This window comes from Ceratotherium simum, chromosome 1 (assembly GCF_057802395.1).
Source record: "Ceratotherium simum simum isolate JZ-2026a chromosome 1, ASM5780239v1, whole genome shotgun sequence".
Classification (NCBI taxonomy): domain Eukaryota; kingdom Metazoa; phylum Chordata; class Mammalia; order Perissodactyla; family Rhinocerotidae; genus Ceratotherium; species Ceratotherium simum.
This window is the reverse complement of record NC_141900.1, coordinates 4,154,321-4,174,387: the sequence shown is the minus strand read 5'-3', so window position 1 is coordinate 4,174,387 and position 20,067 is coordinate 4,154,321. Positions and strand designations below refer to the sequence as shown.

General features: G+C 41.2%; 1 protein-coding gene across 2 annotated transcripts in view; it reads left to right on the top strand.

The window, feature by feature from the left end:
* The window catches only part of PKD1L1 (polycystin 1 like 1, transient receptor potential channel interacting), a 137,181-nt gene extending 117,343 nt beyond the window's left edge, over positions 1–19,838 (top strand). For both annotated transcript variants that reach the window (XM_087431360.1, XM_087431405.1), the window contains 3 exons: positions 2,547–2,708; positions 3,559–3,729; positions 19,253–19,838. In XM_087431360.1, coding sequence (XP_087287486.1) covers positions 2,547–2,708; positions 3,559–3,729; positions 19,253–19,258 — 339 coding nt within the window. In that variant the 3' untranslated portion in view covers positions 19,259–19,838. The remainder of the gene's footprint in view (positions 1–2,546; positions 2,709–3,558; positions 3,730–19,252) is intronic.
* The last annotated feature ends 229 nt before the right edge of the window (positions 19,839–20,067 follow it).

Sequence of the window (20,067 nt, the reverse complement as noted above, 5' to 3'; positions counted from 1 at the left end):
CAGTCCTTAAAAGTCTACCAGATTTCTAGTTGAGTAGATACAGTAAAATTAGAAGTGACTGCACAAGCTCACACCTTGACACTACTCACACCAGAGCCCTTTGCTTCTTTCAGTGCTCCTGGCTGCCTACTCACTGCTCATTTATCCATCCATCCATCCATCCATCCATCCATCCATCCATCTATCCATCCATCCATTCACTCATCCATTCATCCATCCATCCGTCTACTCATTTGTTAATTCATGCATTCATTCAACAATTACTTAATGCCTATCATATTCAGGCAGTGGTTAGGATATGGTTCACAGTCCATAGAAGAAGACCTGCATATTAACAAAGAATCATAGCAATATTTATATTTTTGATATGTTTCCTCTATTGGATATGTGATTTGAAAATATGTTTTTCTATTCTATGGCTTGTTCTTCCATTCTCTTAGCAGTGTCTTTCGCAGAAGTTGTTAATTTTGATAAAGATCAATATATCAATTTTTTCTTTTGTGGATTGTGCTGGTGTCATGTCTAAAAATGCGTTGCCAACCCCAAGGCCACACATATTTTCTCGTATGTTTTCTTCTAGAAGTTTTATAATTTTATGTTTTACATTTAGGTTGATGGTCCATTTTGAGTTAATTTTAGTATAAGGTGTAAGATATGGATCAGAGTTAATGTTTTTTATATATGGATATCCAATTGTTCTAGCCCCATTTTTTAAAAGCATATCCTTTCTCTGTTGAATTATTTTTGCATCTTTGTCAGAAATCAGTTGACTGTATCTGTGGGGGTCTGTTTCTGGGTTCTCTATTCTATTCCACTGATCTGTTCTTTTACCCGTCCCACACTGTCTTCATTATTATAACTCTATAGTATATCTTAAAATAGCATAGATGAGTCCTCCAAGTTTGTTCTTTTTCAGTTTGGGCTATTCTACTTCTTTTGTCTTTCCATATCAGTTTTTGAATCAGCTTGTTGGTATCTACAAAAAAGTCATGCTGGGATTTTGATTGAGATTGTTGTGGATGCATTTGTCAAATTTGGAGAGAATTGATATCTTAATAGTATTGTTTTTCAATCCCAGAATACTGTATATCTCTCCATGTATTTAGATCTTCTTTGATTTCTTTCATCGGTATTTTCATCATATAGATGTTGCAGAATTTTATGCAATTTTGAAACCTAACTAGAAGTTTCCTCAAAGAGCAAAAAACATAGAGACTAATTTGTTCTAAATTCTTCATGTTCTTCATGAGGAGATCAGGAAGTCCTCACACAGCAGAAGATGGGCCTTGGTGGAGGAGCAGGGACCAGCTTGTGGAGATGACTGGGAGCAGCGTTTGGGTGAGGGGCAAGAGGAAAGGCCGTGAGGAAGGGCCAAACTGGAGTTCAGGGTCTCAAGGTCAAGCAGACGTAACGTTGGAAAGGATGCTTGGAGCCAGGAGTGGAGGACCTGGAAGGTCATGCTAAGGCACTTGGACTTTATCATCTGAAACAGGGAGGCAGTGGTGCACGGGGTCTCTGAGTACAGGAGTCAGGTCACGTCACTGCAGCCTCGATGGCTCGCATGGCTGTGTGGCCGGTAGAGTGGGAGGCCTCAGACCTACACACAACTGTGTGTACCAGGGCTGTCTTCAGGTACCTGAGCACCCTTGTGGGGTTCTGATACATTGTCAGGGGTTTGAAGGATTCAGGGCTGATCAAGGAAAAAGCTATGACCATGAGAAGCATTAACACACACAGCTGTATGTGGGCAACATTTTGACAGGTTTGCGTGAGGGGTCCCTCACATCATGAGACCGTCCAGAGGTTGCATTGCAGGGTCACCATCAAGAAGGGGAGAAGGGAGAGGGAAATCTTGGGGAGGGGGTCAGAACGGGGTCTTACCTGTGCAGGGGATGTTTGTCACGCAGCAGCATGCAGGAAGTCTCTAGGTTAGAGAACTCCCAAGGGTAGCAGCGTTTTGGGGTCTTGTAACTGCAAGGCCTGTCTTACCAGTGGGTAACAGGTGAGGTTTAGCAGGGTATACAACGCAGGCTCTAAATGGCTAAAACTTTGCTTATTTGGACTATTTTTAAAACAACTGAATGTGTAAAACTTTGAGTTTGGTGCCCGTAGGCTTTTTGAGCTAACAGATCTCAGCCTGCAGTGAAGAAACAAACAACCTGGGGCTCGTTTATATAATGAGTAAAGGCACGCATTCTCTGAGCCCACCCATTGCCCTGCGGGGTTCGCCAGAGGCCCCCGAAACTGAGACGCAGAGGTTACATATGGAAATGCACATCATGTTAATAATCTTCTTCCTCAACTCTTAGGTATTGAAAACATCCTTTATAATAAGATTAATTTCCATTGCTGAATCCATCTTGCTGCAATTTAGTTCAATTCATGAAAGATATTTTTCTGATGTTTTTGCTAAGCAATTACTGTCTTACTAAAAGGTCATAAAATAGCATCATCAGATATAATCTCCATTTCATAGCCTTTCAAATTAACAAAGCTATTTTTTTTGGTCCGATAACATGAAATTTGTCTTTTTTTCTTTTCCCCAGCTGAGAGGTTTCCTCATGAGTCTTGGCCAAAAAAGAAAATCTTTTCCAAGCAAATCTCTTGTGAGACTTAAAGATGTGACTGCCTACATGTGGGGGAAGACCTTCTCCCTTCTGGGACTAGAAAGGCCAAAGTTGGAAGAGACTGAGATGGTTCAGAATCATGTAAGCTGTGGATCTCGTATTAGTGAGCACAATGGCACATTCAAGATGATGGTCATTGCAGACTTTTGCTTTCAGCTACTGACGCATGTTTGCAATTCTGTGCCAAATGTCATTGCAAAGCCATAGAATTTTTACTAGAAATTCTAAAGCATTTTGCAGATTACCAAGCACATTCTCTTCCATTAACTCATTATATCCTTAATGACCCTGTAAAGTTGGAAAGATGGAATTTATTATTTTCCCCCCAACAAACACACACACACACCCCACTCTGTCCCTATAGAGTTAGTCATTTGCTTTTGGTTCCTGCTACTAGACCCAAACTTCTCCCAAAACATGAAGACAGGCAGTGTTTGAGTGTAGTCACCCCAGACATGAATGCAAATAAATCAAAGCTAGTATTGACACACTGAATGCCCAGCTGTTTTCCATGGCTGATATTTAGGCATCACTCAGTACAGTTCTGAAGCCAGTGATATGTAATCATGATATTGTGCATTTTTATAGAGCTTCGCTCTTTATCGTGTACTTTCCCACATGTTATTGCCCTTAAATCCATTTAATAGTCCTTTGTATAGGCATTCTGAACCATAACACTTGTGTGCATACTTGTATAGGACATCGTGAATGAGGTACGAGTGTGCATACCTGTATATGACATTGTAAATGAGGCAACTAGATGTGAAGAATCACGCCCAGTGCCCAGGTCCTCTGACTCCAGGATCCAGTGTGTTTTCTTAAAAAACACAATACCTTCTAAAGTTGGTACCACGAAATGCTTCAGAAAATGAGGGAAGAAGAAAAATTAGGTTCTTGAATGCATTTACTAATCTAATTTTCTTCCCTTCAGAATTACTACCTGGATGAATTTGCAGATCTGTTAGATGAGCTTCTGTTGAAGATTAATGGTTTGTCCGACAGCCTACAACTCTCTTTTCTAGAACAACAATCCAATGATACGGTGGAGGCCAGGGCAGAAGATAGTCCCTTGGCGGGTGTTTCTGCTTACCAAGCTACTGGGGTAAGCAAATGAAAAATTATTTTTATCACTTTTTTTTATAGCAAAATGTTTTTTATCAGTCCTAAAGGAGGTTTGAACTAGTTGCTATTCTAAATCATGAGGCCCATTTGCAAAAATATTCTCTAAGTGTAAGTAATGCCGGTGGTGAGATTTCTGGCAGAACTGAAGAACTGCTCAATAATGTAAAATGTATGATGTGACTTCCAGCTTAAAATGATGGCAGAAATAGCTATCTGCTCCCTTACTTCTGATTACACCTGGAATCAACAAGGAGACTGAGAAACAGAAATGGAAACTCCATCCTCCCAGACACTAAGAAATATCAATGACCCAGAACATGACCAGGAATCCCCAGGATGGCAGCCAAGCCTAGTGAAAATTAAGCCAAAGCGAAAGAGGACACTGCCACTTCCAAGAGCACACGGCATTCTCCAACCTCAACAGCACACACGGAGGGCTGACTGAAGGCCCCTGGCTTGGAAGAAAAGAGAATAGAACACAAAAGAGCTAAAAGAGTCTATCTGAACCCCAACACCACAGAGTTTTGGGGACACAAGATTGAAGGAAAGCCATCTTTGTAAGAAACTGTCTGTTGATGTGGCCGGCAGAGGAGGGGCTGTTCGTGGCTCACAGAGATGGAGTCACGCAGACCCACACACGGGGGCTAGGTACACTGTAAGGAAGAGGAGTGCTGGGCTGCAGTGATAGGTGCGTTCTAGTGGGGGTTTCCCTGAGATCCAGAGAGATCCTCTGCAGCCCAGAGCCATCATCATCACAAGTCCGAGTGGCTGTGAGAGTGCTCCCTGGAGAAGATGAAAACCGGGGTGCCTGCTACTCAGGCTCACCCCTGGCCATATAACAACCACGGGGGAAAGCGCCCCTCAGGCAAAGATGCACTCCCTCTGCAGAGGTGAGCAGTCACAATAAGTGCAAATCACCATTGGGTCTGTGAAACATGCTGCAGGAGAAAGTGATAGTTAAAAATGACCAACAGAGAAGGAGATGAAGATCAGCCCTTTGAAAAAGATTGCAATAGACAGGTCAGATGGTCACCAAAATGTTCTCTACAGGCAAAAGTACATTCATGAAAAAATGACCCTTTGACAAAGAATGCAAAGCCAAGATGAAAGAGCTAAAAGATGAAATAAAAAGACTAAGAATAAATCAACAGTTGAGAAAAGAAATGGAAAAGAAAAAGAAAGATGCCAAAAATACAGGCAAAGGGAAAAAAAGAGTAGTAGACTCACAGAAAAGAAAGTGAAGGAAATGGACAACGGGTTTGAGAAAACTCAGCAAAATGAGATTTAAAGAAACAGAGTTAAAACTGATTTTAAGGAAAAGAACACACGTGGAAGTCAGACAAAGAAGAATGTGCATAAGACAAAGAAAAGATCTATGTAATTAGTGTACTCCCTCCACGCTCAAAGAAAGCCCAGAAAATATGAACAGAAAAAAATATTTAAAAATATAATTTAAGAAAAATTTTGTGAAATAATCTATATATTTAAAAAGTAATTTTACCCCAGGGAAGAAATAGATTCAAATCTATTGAAACAAGAACAAATCCTAATAAAATTACTGGACTTAAAAAATAGAGAATCCTATTGACATCCAGATACCCTCCCTACCCAAAAAAATCAAGTCACTTCCAAGTGATTAAAATTTATTTAAACCAGATGGTGCAGCGGTTAGGTTCACACATTCCGCTTAGGTGGCCCGGGGTTCGCTGGTTCGGATCCTGGGCGCGGACCTGCTCACTGCTCATCAAGCTGTGCTGAGGTGGTGTCCCACATAGAAGAACTAGAAGGACCTACAACTAGAACATAGAACTATGTACTAGGGGCTTTGGGGAGAAAAAAGGAAAAAAAAAAAGAGGAAGATTGGCAACAGATGTTAGCTCAGGACCACTCTTCTTCAAAAAAAAATTATTTAAAGTTTATTTATTAATTATCACTTAAATTATTAAAAACTATTTAAATGTGCATATCAGTAGAAAATTGGGCAAATGATAGGAAAAACAATTTTTATAGACTAGGAAATATAATGTCCCATTGTGTAGAAAAATTAGAAGAAAGAATCTGTGTAGAGAAAAAAAGACAGGATACCACTTATTATGTTTGTAACATGAAAAATATAATGAAAAAACTTTAATAAAAAATTTTAGAAGGAAGATGACTGTATGCATTTATATTTATACCATAAGGTTACTATTGTTATTTCAAGATTATAGGATGAAAACAGAGGACAATGTATCTACTAAATTAGTGCTTAGAGGAAAATCTATGGCGTATGTTATGCAGCAGCAACAAATGAAATCAACTAAGTATGTATTCAGCTCAAATAGGCAAGAAAAAATACGCACATACACATGCACGCACACGCATACACACACTAAGTAAAGCAGAAGGAAGGAATTTGTAAAGATGAACATGCAATTTAGTTAAATCGTCAGCAAAAATGAATTAACCCAAGAGATGATGCTATTAACAAACAATGAAATAGATAAGTTATTAGCTCGTATATAGCTAAATATGATGAAAAAGGTGAGTACGATAAATATACAAAATAAAAATGAGAAAGGGAAAGTTACTTTAAGGAGATTAAATGAACGATAAAACATTTGGAAAGAGAGAACAGCTATCAATACACCTTATGCACCAAATGACTTGAGTGGGGATAGAAATCTTAAACAGTATTTGAAGACTCCTGCCTCCAAAAGTGCCTTCGCCCAGATGGTTTCACAGGTGAAATATACCAAACTATTAAGAAACATATAAGTTCAAAATGCTCTTCAACTATTCCAGCACATAGAGACAGAGAAGAAGCTTCCAAATGTATTTTTATGAAACAAAGCAATTTATTGATATCAAAACTGAACAGAAATATCCCAGATTTAAAAAGACAAAACAAAACAACTACATGCCGGTCTTATTGATTTTTGATACCAAAAAACTAAATAAATAAAACATTGGCAAGGGTTCCCACCCAATCCCTAAAAATGGAATTGAGGATACCGGGGGACTATGTATGCCCAAAATGTGGAACCTGGTGGTCCCCTACAGATACAGGACAGGAAGCTTGTGGTGCTGTGGTCTTAATATTTGTCCACGGGCTCTGTAACCACTGTGAGGGGGGACGTAGACCTTCTCCAATGAAGAGAGCTCTCCTCTGACTCCCCTGAGGATATGTAGATATTGGAGTAAGCTGGGATCAAGCCAGATTCAACTAAGCCCCTCCCATTTTTTCATTGAGGAGAAAGGGCCAAGAGATTAAGGTGCTGTGCCCACTCCTGGATTCAATCCAAACAATCCTCTACATTTCCCGTATTGGGTTGCTGAAGAATTCAATAAAGCAAATGGCTCTCTCCTGTTAAAAAGTTACCTTGAATCACATCTAACCTCTTTATTTTATCATTGAGGAAATTGAAAAGTAGATAAATCAAGTTTATTCCCAAAATACGTGAAGCAAGTTAAAGGTTGAATCAAGAGATTAGTTTCATAAAATAAAAAATAAATATTCAACTAATGGTTATGCTCGGTATGCCGAGCATACTGCATAGTCTGAAGTACAATGGGGAGGATATGTGCTTGTACCTCCCCTCGTGGAGCTGGTGGTTTATGAATGAACAGGTCAGCCAGGTTCACGTTACAACATGGTACCCCGTGCGTGTTTATCTTGATTTCTCAGAAATACGTATCTAGAAATCATGAAACAGAGCTTTAAGAATTATTGTCTTCTCAGAAGAATATTGTTATCATTGGAGTTATGATCTCAGCTAAGAATGCAACCTGACCATTGTGACAACATGGATGGACCTCGAAGGCATTAGGCTAAGTGAAGTAAGTCAGACAGAGAAAGACAAATACTGTATGATTTCACTTATGTGTGGAATCTAAAAACAAAACAACAACAACAACAAAAATCAAGCTCATGGATACAGAGAAGAGACTGGTGGTTGTCAGAGGTGGGGGTTGGGAGGTGGGAGAAATGGGCTAAGGGGGTCAAAAGGTACAAACTTCCAGTTGTAAAATAAATAATTCATGGGGATGTAATGTACACCGTGGTGACTGTAGTTAGTAATACTATATTATATATTTGAAAGTTGCTAAGAGAGTAAATCTTAAAAGTTCTCATCACAAGAAAAAAAATTTTCTATGTATGGTGACAGATGTTAACTAAACTTATTGTGGTGATCATTTCGCAATGTATACAAATATCGAATCATTATGTTGTATACCTGAAACTAATATAATATGTCAATTATATCTAGATAAAAACTTTTTTAAAAAAATGCAGCATCAAAAAAAACATTAGCAAATAGAGTCCAGTATCAGATTAAAAGAATGTGCCATGACCATATGAGTTTTAAATCAGGAATAGAAATGTTTTAATATTAGAGAATGTATCAATAACTGTCACCAAAAAATGGAGGAAACTATCATTTGATTTTCTCCATGACTGCATTTGATAAAATTCAACATCCATTCCTAATTTTTAAAACTCAGTCAATAAGAAAGAAACTGACATAATTTTTTAAAAATAAGAATATATCTCAAGTTAAAAGCCGGTGCTATGTCTAATGGTACAATATCTGAAACATTCTCATTGCGTTAAAGAGAAGGAGAGAGTGTCAATTCACAAGTCCCATAACAACACTCTGAAGAGATTTATCTCATCTCATTCCTGTATGCACACTTACCTTGTTTATATGTTTAATAACTCGTGGCTAGAAGGAGCTTCAATTTAAGTTTCTAGCATGGTTGGTAGTCCTTTATATACACAGCACAGGCCATTGTGAGTCCTTGTATAATCACAACCCGTAGTCATTTAGGCTCATTTCCTAAGGCTTAGAAAACAATTTCCCTCAAATGGCCGTGGAGGCTGGCAGCCGTTATGTCTTTGCCCTTTCAGCATACTGCTCTTGTTTATGATGTGGACAGTGCTCAGCAGCAGTGCAATCATTAATCTTCATTTTGTACCATGGGAAAACACAGTTCTTCCTGGGCCTACTGCTGTACGAGGCCCTTATCACGGGTGTGGTGCTGCCAGGGCGGGCCTGTCTCACCTGGCTCCCGGGGTGTCCAGGCCTGTGGACCTCAAGTTTCTGCAGCAGGAGTTTAGCTGCCCCGAGTGGGCCAGAACCGGGAATGCACTTGGCCTTCAAATGGGCCAAGCAGCCTGGACATCATGGAATGACCCTCTTTTGTACGATGTGGTCTGAGGAAACAAGCGTGTGAATTTCCTAATTTCAGGGCAGTTATTTCTTCATCTTAACCATTAATGATTAAGATTTGTATCTTTACAAACTGGAAGGATTGGATGCCTGAAGGTCTCCATAACCACCTACAGGCCACATTGTTCTTTGTGATTTCTGAGTGACTCACTGCAGTGAAATGCTGTGGGGCTGCCAGCGTCCGCCGTCCTCCTCGCCAGCTCGGCTCCCGTGACGTTCCTTGGCTCAGGAGAAAAGCTCCACACCAGTGGGTGCTGCTTACTGAGCAGGTCTGTGTCCCCTGGGCGTCCCCTCCCAGGTTCTTCTTGATGCCCAGGTTTCATCACCACCGGAGGGCCGCGCTGCTTTGCAGGGGCAGGCCAGGCCACTGAGAATGCGGATGCAATTTAGAGATGCCAGAAGGGTTTTTCCTCACATATTTTCCTCTTGCTTTGCTTTTATGAATGTGATTGAGTAAGGCAGGAACTCCAGAAGGTCAGGAACATCCTGACCTCAGGTTACACAGTCTGCCTGAAAGATTTTTGGTCCTTTTTTTTTTAAAAGAAGTGTAATTCCTGAGCACCCACCTGCCGGTAGGGAAGTTGGGAAGTTTTGTCTAGCTGTGGAAAATGTGCGTTCACTTCCTACATCTGTGGTCCTCGTGACAGTAGCTGTGGGTCTACAGAGAGGGCTGGTGCCCGCAATGTCCCCGGCCTTCGGTCTCAGAGAGGTCTGTGTTGTGAGCCCTGTGGGGCACTGTTCTTCAGGACACAGGAAGCCATCAAGAAGGTGGATTTTCTTTCAGCTTCTTCCCTTCACTTTGCCAGTATGTGGGGTAACTTGAAGGAGATTTAGAAGACTTGTCTTTCCTTAAGTCAGACAGCCTACGTCACAGAAGCCTGACTGTCAAGGAAATTTGCTGAGCTTCCCCCTCATATCCAGGAGTGTTTGTCATTATCATTGGTTCTCTAGACCCAACTTGGTGAATCTTCAGTGACTCAAAAGGTTTTCTAACTGATGATGCAAGATCTCTGAACACACTAAACTTGAATTCTTGAGGAGAAAACTGGCCTTGAAGGGTTTGTTCAATGAAAATATCAACTCAGCCTGAACATGCAGAAAGCATGGATGCCCTAGAGGGGCAGGTAGGTCTGATGGTCAAGCATCTGCTGAGGGAGATTTGGTTTTAACCACTGGCTGGGTGGACCTTGGGCCGTGACTTAACCTTCTCACGTCTTTATGTCCCCCTCTGTAAAATGACGCTGGTAGAGGCTTTCCCACAGGGCCACTGAGAGCAGTAGCTGTCAGCACCTGCGCACAGTAAGAGCTCCCTATGGGTTTCTTATATGCTTATTAAAACTGAGTTTCGAGATTCATTCATTCATCAAGTATTTTTGTGCCAGGCACAATTCCAGGTTCTGGGGGTCCAATGATGAACAACATTTACTTGAAAGTAACTATGTCCGCCAGGAAGACACAATATTCCTGGAACTTGGAAAATACAGATAGCAGAATTATAGGCAAAGTTCTGGGCAACTTTTGTGCCCCTTTGGATCAGCAGTATGATGTGTTTCTTCATGGGAAGCTGAGGGGGCCATTAATGATGCAAACATTGAATTAAAACGAGGCTGCCCAAGCAGAATGCACCCCTCATAACTCCCGAGATTCACTCGCTATGCAAGGACCAGATGATTCCTGGATTTGACTGAGAGTGCTGCTGGTCTGCCCTTGTTGGCTGAGTTATGTCTCATTCACTGTCTCCCTACCACACTGCTTTCCACAGAGCCTGGTACTCAGTAAATATATATGTAAATATACATGTAAATATATACACAGTAAATTGAGTGCTGAGCAAAAAGAAGCTACTGGACTGTGTATGTGGCTAGAAAGGGGGCAAATAATAAAGTTAATAGAGCAGAATGTTAATAGATGATTCTGAGAAGAGTATATTGAACTCATTGAGCTCATTGAATGATTCTTGCAACTTTTTTGTAAGTTTGAAATTATTTCCAAATGAAAAGTTTTTTGAGAAGAAGCTATTGTATTATTATTCAAGTAGAAAGATGAAAAATGATTGAGTCACAGTTGTGGGATATGATTAGTTTTAATGGTTCTTATTGTTTTTTCTAGGCTGTTCTATATGTCTAAGTCTATCTTGGAATTTTTCCCTTGCTGGACATCACAAGAAAAGCTAATTAAATTTCATAGAACTATTTAGATATGATTTACAATTACTTAATATATTGGAAGTGGAAATAACCAGACAGAAATGTTGAAGCAGACAGCCTTCTGAGATAAATTTTCTCTGCTTCCATGGATTATGTAAAGTCTGCTCACGATAGCTTCACAAGAAGGAACGTTTTTCTAGCGGCTGATTCATTCCTTCCTGGCAGACACAGCTCCAACAAAGTTGAAATATTATTGTTAATCACTTTTTATTTAGATATGTGCTGGAATAGCACTTGAGGGTCTATGGATATAAACCAGGACTTCTGTGTTACTGTGAAGTCGTAATTTATTCACTTGAACCAAATTCTCTCCTAGTGAGAGCCAAGAAAGTTGAATTCTTAACAACTAAAATGCACTATCAGCTGGCTTCCTTTTGAAAAAGTTTCTGTTTCAGCTTGGAGTCTTACTAACTATAATTATTCCCCCAAATAGGTAAAATACTGGATTAGTTTGCTAGGGCTGCAGTAACAAAGCCCACAAACAGAAAGGTATTGTCTCACAGTTCTGGAGGTCTGAAGTCCACGATGGCAGTGTCAGAGGCAGGCCGTGTGCCCTCTGAAGGCGCCAGGGAAGGAGCTGTTCCAGACCTCTCTCCTCGCTCCTCATAATTCCTTGGTTTATGGCAGCGTAACTCCAGTTTTTCATGGCATGTCCCTGTGTGCATGTCTCTGCGTCCAAAATTCCCCTTTTCATGAGGACACAGTCACATTGGATTAGGGTCCACCCTCATGACCTCATCTTAATTTGGTCATCTGCCAAATAACATCACATTCACAGGTCCTAGGGGTTAGCACTTCAACAGCTTTTGTGGGGGACACGATTCAACCAGAACAAATACATTTAAGCAACTATAGACATCTGAAGACAAGGCTTACATAATTTTTAATTAATTCCAACTTTTCAAGAAATATAATTCCACTAACCTGCCAACAGTAAAACAAAATATGCAAAAAATTTCGCAAACTTTCTATTTTTTACTCTGTGTAGATCTTCATTTAGGGAGGCTTTCATAGGAATGACGTTTGGGTGTTAGTACATGTTGATTACCAAAAAAATTAAAAAACAAATGAATCATTGGAGTTCTTTGACTCTGAAAAAGATCAGGTAATAACCAAAAATGAGTTCTTTTTTGCAGTTTTAAGTAGCAGTTTTAAATAGGAACACAATTGGGCCGCCCCTACAACCACACAGGTGATAGAACGTAATGATATAGGAGGCCTCTGAGGTCAGGGGCTCCTCATCACGTCCTCCCCAGTGAGTGAGCAGCTCATTCCAAAGGGATAATACCATGTTAGAATCCCATAGAGACATCCCTCATCCACGTCAACAAGACCACACCTTTAGTAAAAGATTGAGTCCATTTCCCTAGGGGCTTGGAAGTGTCTATCTTGGGTAAATTCTGATGCAGCAGTTCGTCCATTGGCCTTGCCACCTGTAGACATGTGCTGAGTAACTTATCACGCAACATGAAGTTGAAGGGCTTGGTAACTGAATGGTTTTAAGTGGGACCAAGGGAAGGGGACGAACAGATTCAAGAGTTTCCCTGTTAGACCCCACACTCCCTTCCTAGCATCCCATTAGATCTTTCTTGGGTGGAAGAGAAAGGGTCCAAATTACAGCTAGCACCCATGGATGTGCCACATCCAAGAATGTCACCACTCACTGCACCAGTGTGGGGATTTATTTGATCAGATCCTTGGACACCAAGTAAATGAAGAATGAAGTTGTGAAAGCCTCTGGGGCTGGGAGAGTCCTATTCCAGGGCTGACTGTCTTGACGTCTCTCGCTATTATAGATTTCCTATATAATGGAACTGGTTAAATAGCACTAAAATACTAGCCTTTGGCCTTGAAAAGTAGAGACCTTAAAAAAAGCTGTCTCTGCAGTTGGTCTGTGTTGAATCATTTTCCGGAGACTTGTGCTTTGCTGGGGCCTCCTTCTTTCAGTCTCTGCTTTCATATGTTACTGCACTTTTTAAAATCATCTTCCTGGCCCCGCTGTCAGGTGAGGAGCAGGGAAACTTGATATCAAAGTTTAGGAATTGAGCTGACCTTTGAAGGACCTTAGCAACGCCCAGTGCCCCGCAGAGAGTGAGCAGAAGCTGTGGATGACAAAATTGCTAATTCTCATAGACAGCTGGTTTCTTGGATGCTGAGTCAGAGTGCAGAGGGGAGGGCCTTCATGCCTGTGCAGAAGGCGGCTGTGCTGCATAGCAGCAGTGATCAGAACAGTGTGGTAGTGGCAGAGGGACAGACACAGAGATCACGGGACAGAACAGAGAGTCCAGAAATAAACCCACACAAATAGGCCCAACTGATTTTTGACGAAAGTGCAAAAGCAAGTCAATGGAGAAAGAATAGCCTTGTCAACAATGGTGCTGGTGCAGTTGGACATCCAGAAGCAAAAAAAAGAAAAAAAAGAACTTTAACCTACAGCTTACCTTAGACAAAAATTAACTCAAAATGGATCATGGACTTAAATGAAAAATGTAAAGCTATAATATTTTTGAAAAAAGAAAAACCAAAGGAGAAAATCGGCATGATCCATAGAAGAAAAAATTGAGAAATTGGACCTTATCAAAATTAAAAACGTCTGCTCTGCAAATGACCCTGTTAAGAGGATGAAAGGACAATCTACATACTGGGAGGAAATATTTGAAAACCACATATTCAAAAAAGGACCAGTATCTAGAATATATAAAGGACTCTCAGAACTTACCAATAAAAATGCAAATAATCCAGTTAGAAAATGGATCAAAAAATGCATAGACATTTCCATGGAGAATGTACAGAAAACACAGAAAAGATGTGGACATCACTAGCCACTAGGGAAATGCAGAGCAAGACCACAGTGATATATCACTACATATCTATAAGAACGGCCAAAATTAAAAAGTGACACTTAATGCTGGCGAGGATGCAGGGACTAGATCACTCATCCACTGCTGGTAGGCATGTAAAATGGTACAGCCACTCTGGAAAATAGTTTGGCAATTTCTTATAAAATGAAACACGATAACTTATAATCCAGAAATGATACCCTTGATCATTTATCCCAGAGAAATGCACACAAAAACCTGTGCATGAATGTTCCTAGCAGCATTGTTTGTAATAACTCTAAACTGGAAACCCCCAGTATCTTTAACTGATTGAATGGTTAAACAAACAGAAGTACCCTCATACCATGGAATACTATGGAGCAATAAAGAGGTAAGATTATGGGGCAGGCAACAACCTGAGTGAGTCTCTGGAGAATTATGCTGAGTGAAAAGCCAAGCTCAAAATGTTCCATACTATATGATTCTGTTTATATAACATTCTTGAAATGACACCATCTTAGAGATGGAGAGCAGACTATGGGAGAGAGGAAGAGGGAGGGAGTGTGGCTATGAAAAGGCGGCAGGAGGGATCTTGGTGATGGAATGTTCTGTGTCTTGACTGTATCAGTGTCAATATCCTAGTTGAGATATTGTCCTGTAGTTTTGAAAGATGCTACCATTGAGGAAAGCTGGGTAAAGTGTACATGGGATCTCTCTGTATAACTTTTTTAAACTGCATATGAATCTAAAGTTATCTCAAAGTAAAAAATATTTAATTTAAAAATAATTTAAGGTTGCTATAACATGCAAAATTAACATGAATGGAAATGTTATTAACTTAAAATTAATTACAAATTTAATGATTTTTCTAGCAGACGAGAGAGTAACCCCAATCAGTAATGTTCATTATGACATGAGCTGCTTCCCGAAACCGCCTTCCTCCAGCCCGCCCAGGTTCATCCTTTTTCCTAATTGTCTTTTTTGGGTGAAAGTTCCAGAGCATAAAGCCATCTGAGACCCTCCAGGGGGTGGACGTCCTGAGTTGCTCTGATTTCTACCTAATGAGATCCAGCCCTGTCTTGGGCCCCACACCATCTGTTTCCACTCTCTGTTGTACCAAGACTCGGATGAGGTGGAGGGAGATCCTGAGCCATTGTAGATTCTACCAAGGTGGAGTCATTCTTGGAAGCTCAAAAATTGTGGATTATTTGGGATCAGAGTAACATGTTTGTGTCAGTAACCAGATACCTCCAGAGAGAACGGCAGCAGGAAATGTGGAAGAAGGATCGGAGAATCTGGCCAAGCCAGAGAGACTCGGAAGCTCTGCCTGAAACATGCACCACCCTCCTTGACATTCGAGTTCGTCTAGCTGACGATATGCTCCTGAGAAAACACATTTCAGCATATTTAGCCACCAAAGACTCAACAGTATTTTGCACAGCATCGTATCCCAGACCGAAACTGACAAGGAAAACTAAGTCCACCGGGGACCAAAGAAGCTCATTGTCCACACGCACTGCCTCGTAATCTGATCTCTGCTCTAGCGTGATGGGCCCCTTTGACTGAACGTGCAGCTGTCTGACATACCGGCAGGACATCTGCTGTCAGCAGCGTCTCGTTTCTTCTACTTCTGGGTCCAAGGTTGCTGCCCTAGCCAAAAACTAAATGGAAACCTTCGTGGTGCTGCACAGCAATGGTGCACTTCTGGCATTCTTTAGACCAAAGAAATTCTTAATTGAGTTAAGGTCATGAAGGAATATATTTTAAGACTGTCAAGAATCTCTCTACAGAACAAAAAGTCCTCATTTATTTACTGGTATAACAACTTGCTAGTGCAGTCTCATTTTTTAAAGAGACGTGGCCATCAGTGTTTGTTCTACGGGCTCCTTCCAAAATAAATTGTCTTGCCTTGCACTGCACGTAGGTCTGGGTCAAGAGCAGAGTGGCCTCTGCGGTTAGGAGGAGGCCTAGCTGCCAGCTCCATAGGCGCCATGTCAGGGAAAACAGTCACGAGGGAAGGCCAGTGCTTATGGGACTGAGACTTCCATTCTACAAGACGCGGGTGACGGGAACTCTTTTAGTCGTACATCTCCTACATGTCAGGGATACAACAGTCACATTTCAGATGCCCTGGTCACTATTCCTGATTTAACCACACTGGAAGTTGTTGAATCTTAGGGCAAGACCTCAGCAGATCAGAGGACAGAAGTTGCTTTATTATTTGTAAGAGAAATAGTTTCTTCATCTTTACCAACCTGTAGAGTGTAACATTTTTGGATGACTCCCCAGTCTATGTCACTTCATTTGCATTTCTCATTGGTATTTCCTTACTCTAATCTTGAGTAACTTCAACTGTTAAAATTCCTTTTTCCCCTCTTGGTACTGAGCCATAACCTGCTCTGTAAATTGCACCAAACACAACTTCTTTGCCCTAGAGTCAAAATTAATCAATTTAATCTCTTTCCACAAGACAGTCTCTGCCATATTTGAGGAAATTTTGTTTTTTTCTTCTATCTTCCAGCCGTAGAGTCTTCTTTCCTCTAGACTGACCACCCTTAGCCCTTACCCCCATATGACATTGTCCCCCACACCCACCATCCCCATATGACATTGTCACCAACCAAACCTTTCCCATGTGACATTGTCCCCAACCAAACCTTTCCCATATGACGTTGTCCCCCACCCCTACCATCCCCATGACATTGTTCTCACACCCACCATCCCCATATCCCTATATGACACTGCCCCCACCCTCATATCCCCATATGACACTGCCCCCCACCTCCACCATCCCCCTATGACATTGTCCCCCACCTCCATTATCCCCATATGACACTGCTTTGAGTCTCTTCGCCTGCCTCCTGACTCCTGGTGATTCTTCCGTTTGTACGTTTTGTCCCCTCAGAGTGATAATCAGTAGTCCAGGAATGGCATGATTAGGAAAAAATATGTTCTGTGGTCATTATTGTGTCTTTTTTTCCTTCTGATTAGTCTGGCTAGAGGTTATGGCTTTTATTGATCTGAAAGAGCCAGCTTTGGTTTCACTGACTCTCTCTCGTTGTTCAAGGCACTGATTTCTGTCTTGACCTTATTATTTCCTTTCTTTTGCTTACATGCGATTTAATTTCTTCTTTTCATAGTTCTTCAGGTAGAAACTGAGGTCATTCATTTGAGATCTCTGCTTTTCTAATAAAGCATTTAGTGCTACAATTTTCTCTCCAAGTACTGCTTAGCAGCACCCAACAGATTTTGATAGGGTGTGTTTTCATTTTTATTCAGTTCAAAATACTTCCTAATTTCTCTTTTGATTTCTTTTTGACTCTGTAGATTATTTAGAAGCAAGTGTTTTAGTTTATATGTATTTGAGGATTTTCCAAATGTCCTTATGTAACTGGTTCCTAATTTTATCCTGCTGTGGTCAGAGAACATAACTTGAATCCTATGAAAGTCACTGAGACTTATTTTATGGCTCAGAATATGGTCTAACTTGGTAAAGAAAGCATATTGTGCTGCTATCTAGGTCAGGATGGCTGATAGTCCTGTTCGAAACTCCTACACTTGCTAATTTTCTGTCTACTTGTCCCATCAATCACCAGATGAGGAATTGAAGTCATCTACTGTAATTGTGGAGTTGTCTGCTTCTTCTCAAAGTTCCATCAGTTTTTGCTTCACTTTATCCTTATCTTCATTCCTCTGTGTGTAAAGTGTCTTTTTTCCTAGCTGCTTTTAAGAGCAATTTGATTATGATGTGCTTTGGTGTGATTTCCTTCATGTCTATGATGCTTGGCTTTTGCAGTTTTCATGAAGATTAGAAAATTTGGGGACATTATTTCTTCAAGTATTTTTCCTGACACCTCCTCCTTTACTTTCATTGGCTTCAACTACCTGTCTATTAGGCCACTTGAAATTGTCCCTCAGCTCATTGGTGTCCTTTTCACTTAAAACAATCTTTTTTTTCCTTGTGTTTCATTTTGAATATTTTATAATTTTTTGTGTGTGTGTGAGGAAGACCAGCCCTGAGCTAACATCTGATGCCAATCCTCCTCTTTTTTGCTGAGAAAGATTGGCCCTGGGCTAACATCCGTGCCCATCTTCCTCTACTTTATACGGCACGTTGCCACAGCATGGCTTGACAAGCGGTGCATCGGTGCACGTCCGGGATCCGAACCTGCGAACCCTGGGCCTCTGTAGCAGAGTGAGCGCACTTAACCGCTGCGCCACCAGGCTGGCCCTCATTTTGAATATTTTGAATTACTATATGCTCAAGTTCACTAATCTTTTTTCTGCAGTGTCTAATCTTCCCTGAATCCCATCCTGCATATTTTTTTATCTCACACATTGTAGTTTTCCTCTCTATAAGTTCAATTTGTTGTTTTTTTAAAATATCTCTTCCATATCTCTAACTTAACTTCTTGAATACATGGAATATAGTTGTAATAATTCCTTTAGTGTCTATACCTGCTCATTCTAACATCTGTGTCCGTTCTGGGTTGGCTTTAATTGATTGATTTGTCTTTTATGATCATTTCTGTTTCTTTGCATACCTGGTATTTTTTTATACTAGACTTGTGAATTTTACCTTGTGGAGAACCAGATATTTTTGTGTTCCTATAAAAATTCCTGAGCTGTATTCTGGGGTGCAGTTATGTTACTCGGAAAAAGTTTGAGCCGTTTGACTCTTGCTTTTAAGATGTGTTAGGCAGGACATGGGCAGCTTTAATGTCAGGCTAATTACTCCCACTACAGAGGCAAATCCCTTCTGAATATCCTACGTGACACCTCATAGACGATGCGGTTTTCTATTCTGGCCTATGTGAGCACCAGGCACTGTTCTAACCTCCTTGGTCTGCTCTTTCCCCAGCCTGGTGGAATTTCCTCTTGTGCATTCTCCAGTAGCCTGATGACCACTCAGAGGGGACCCTTGCAGATCTATGGAGCTTTCTCTCTGGCCCTTTCTCCTGCAAACTCCAGCTGCCTAGAGCCCCAGCCCCTCATCTCATTCTTCTAGCTCTGGGAGTCTGCTGGGTCTGCCTGGACTCCCAGACACTCATCTCCATCTTCTAGCTCAGGAAGTCTTCTGGGTCTGCCTGGGTGCTCCTTCCCTGTACTGCAGCCCAGAAACACTCACGAAGAGTTGGGCCATCCTGAGCTCATCTCACTTGTTTCCTGTCTCTCAGCGATTACTGGCCTTTGCTGCTGATGTCTGGTGTCTTGATAACCACTGTTTCATGTATTTTTTCTGTTTTTTTTCTTGGTTGTTTCAGGTGTGAGGATAAATCCAGTCTTCCTTACTCTGTCTTATCTGGAAGCAGTTTATTAAAAAGTTATGAGCCAGCCATTGCACTCCCAGGTAATTACCCAAGACAAATGAAAGCATGTGCCCTTACGAAGATGTATGCACCAGTGTTCATCACAGCTTTATTTGTATTAGCCCAAAACTGCAAACAACGTGATTGTCCATCAACAGGTGATTGAATAAAGAAACTCTGAGATGTGTGAAATACCACTCAGCAATAAAAGGGATGAACTGCTGATACATGCTGCAGCGTGGAAGAACCCCACCATACTTAGGCTGAGTGAAAGGAGCCAGACAGAAAAAGAGTGATTCCATTCATATAAAATTCTAGGAAATGCAAATCAATGTATAGAGACGGAAACCAGATCCTTGGCTGCCTGGGGCTGGGGGTTGGGGCTGGTAGAAGGAGGGGTGACAAGGAAGCAGAGGAAATATTTGGGGGTGATGGATATGTCGCTATCCTGATGGTGGTGATGGTTGTACAGGTGTATACATACCAAATAGTGCGCTCCAAACATGTACAGCTTGTTGTTTGTCAAATATACTTCAATAAAGCTGTGTAAACAATAATGATCCTGAGCAAGCTTGATGGTATCGTTCCTATTCTTAGCCCAGGAAGAAAGGGCTAAGATGTCTGTGTCTAGGGAAGAAAGAGGCTACCAGTCCAAGCCGGAAGAGCAGCCTGTGAGACAGTGGGGAGCCCAAAGCTCTGCCCTGCAGTCCTCGTCACGTTCCCTCCACGTGGCCCGCGTGGTCTCGGGCCCGAGATGGCAGAGGGAGCGG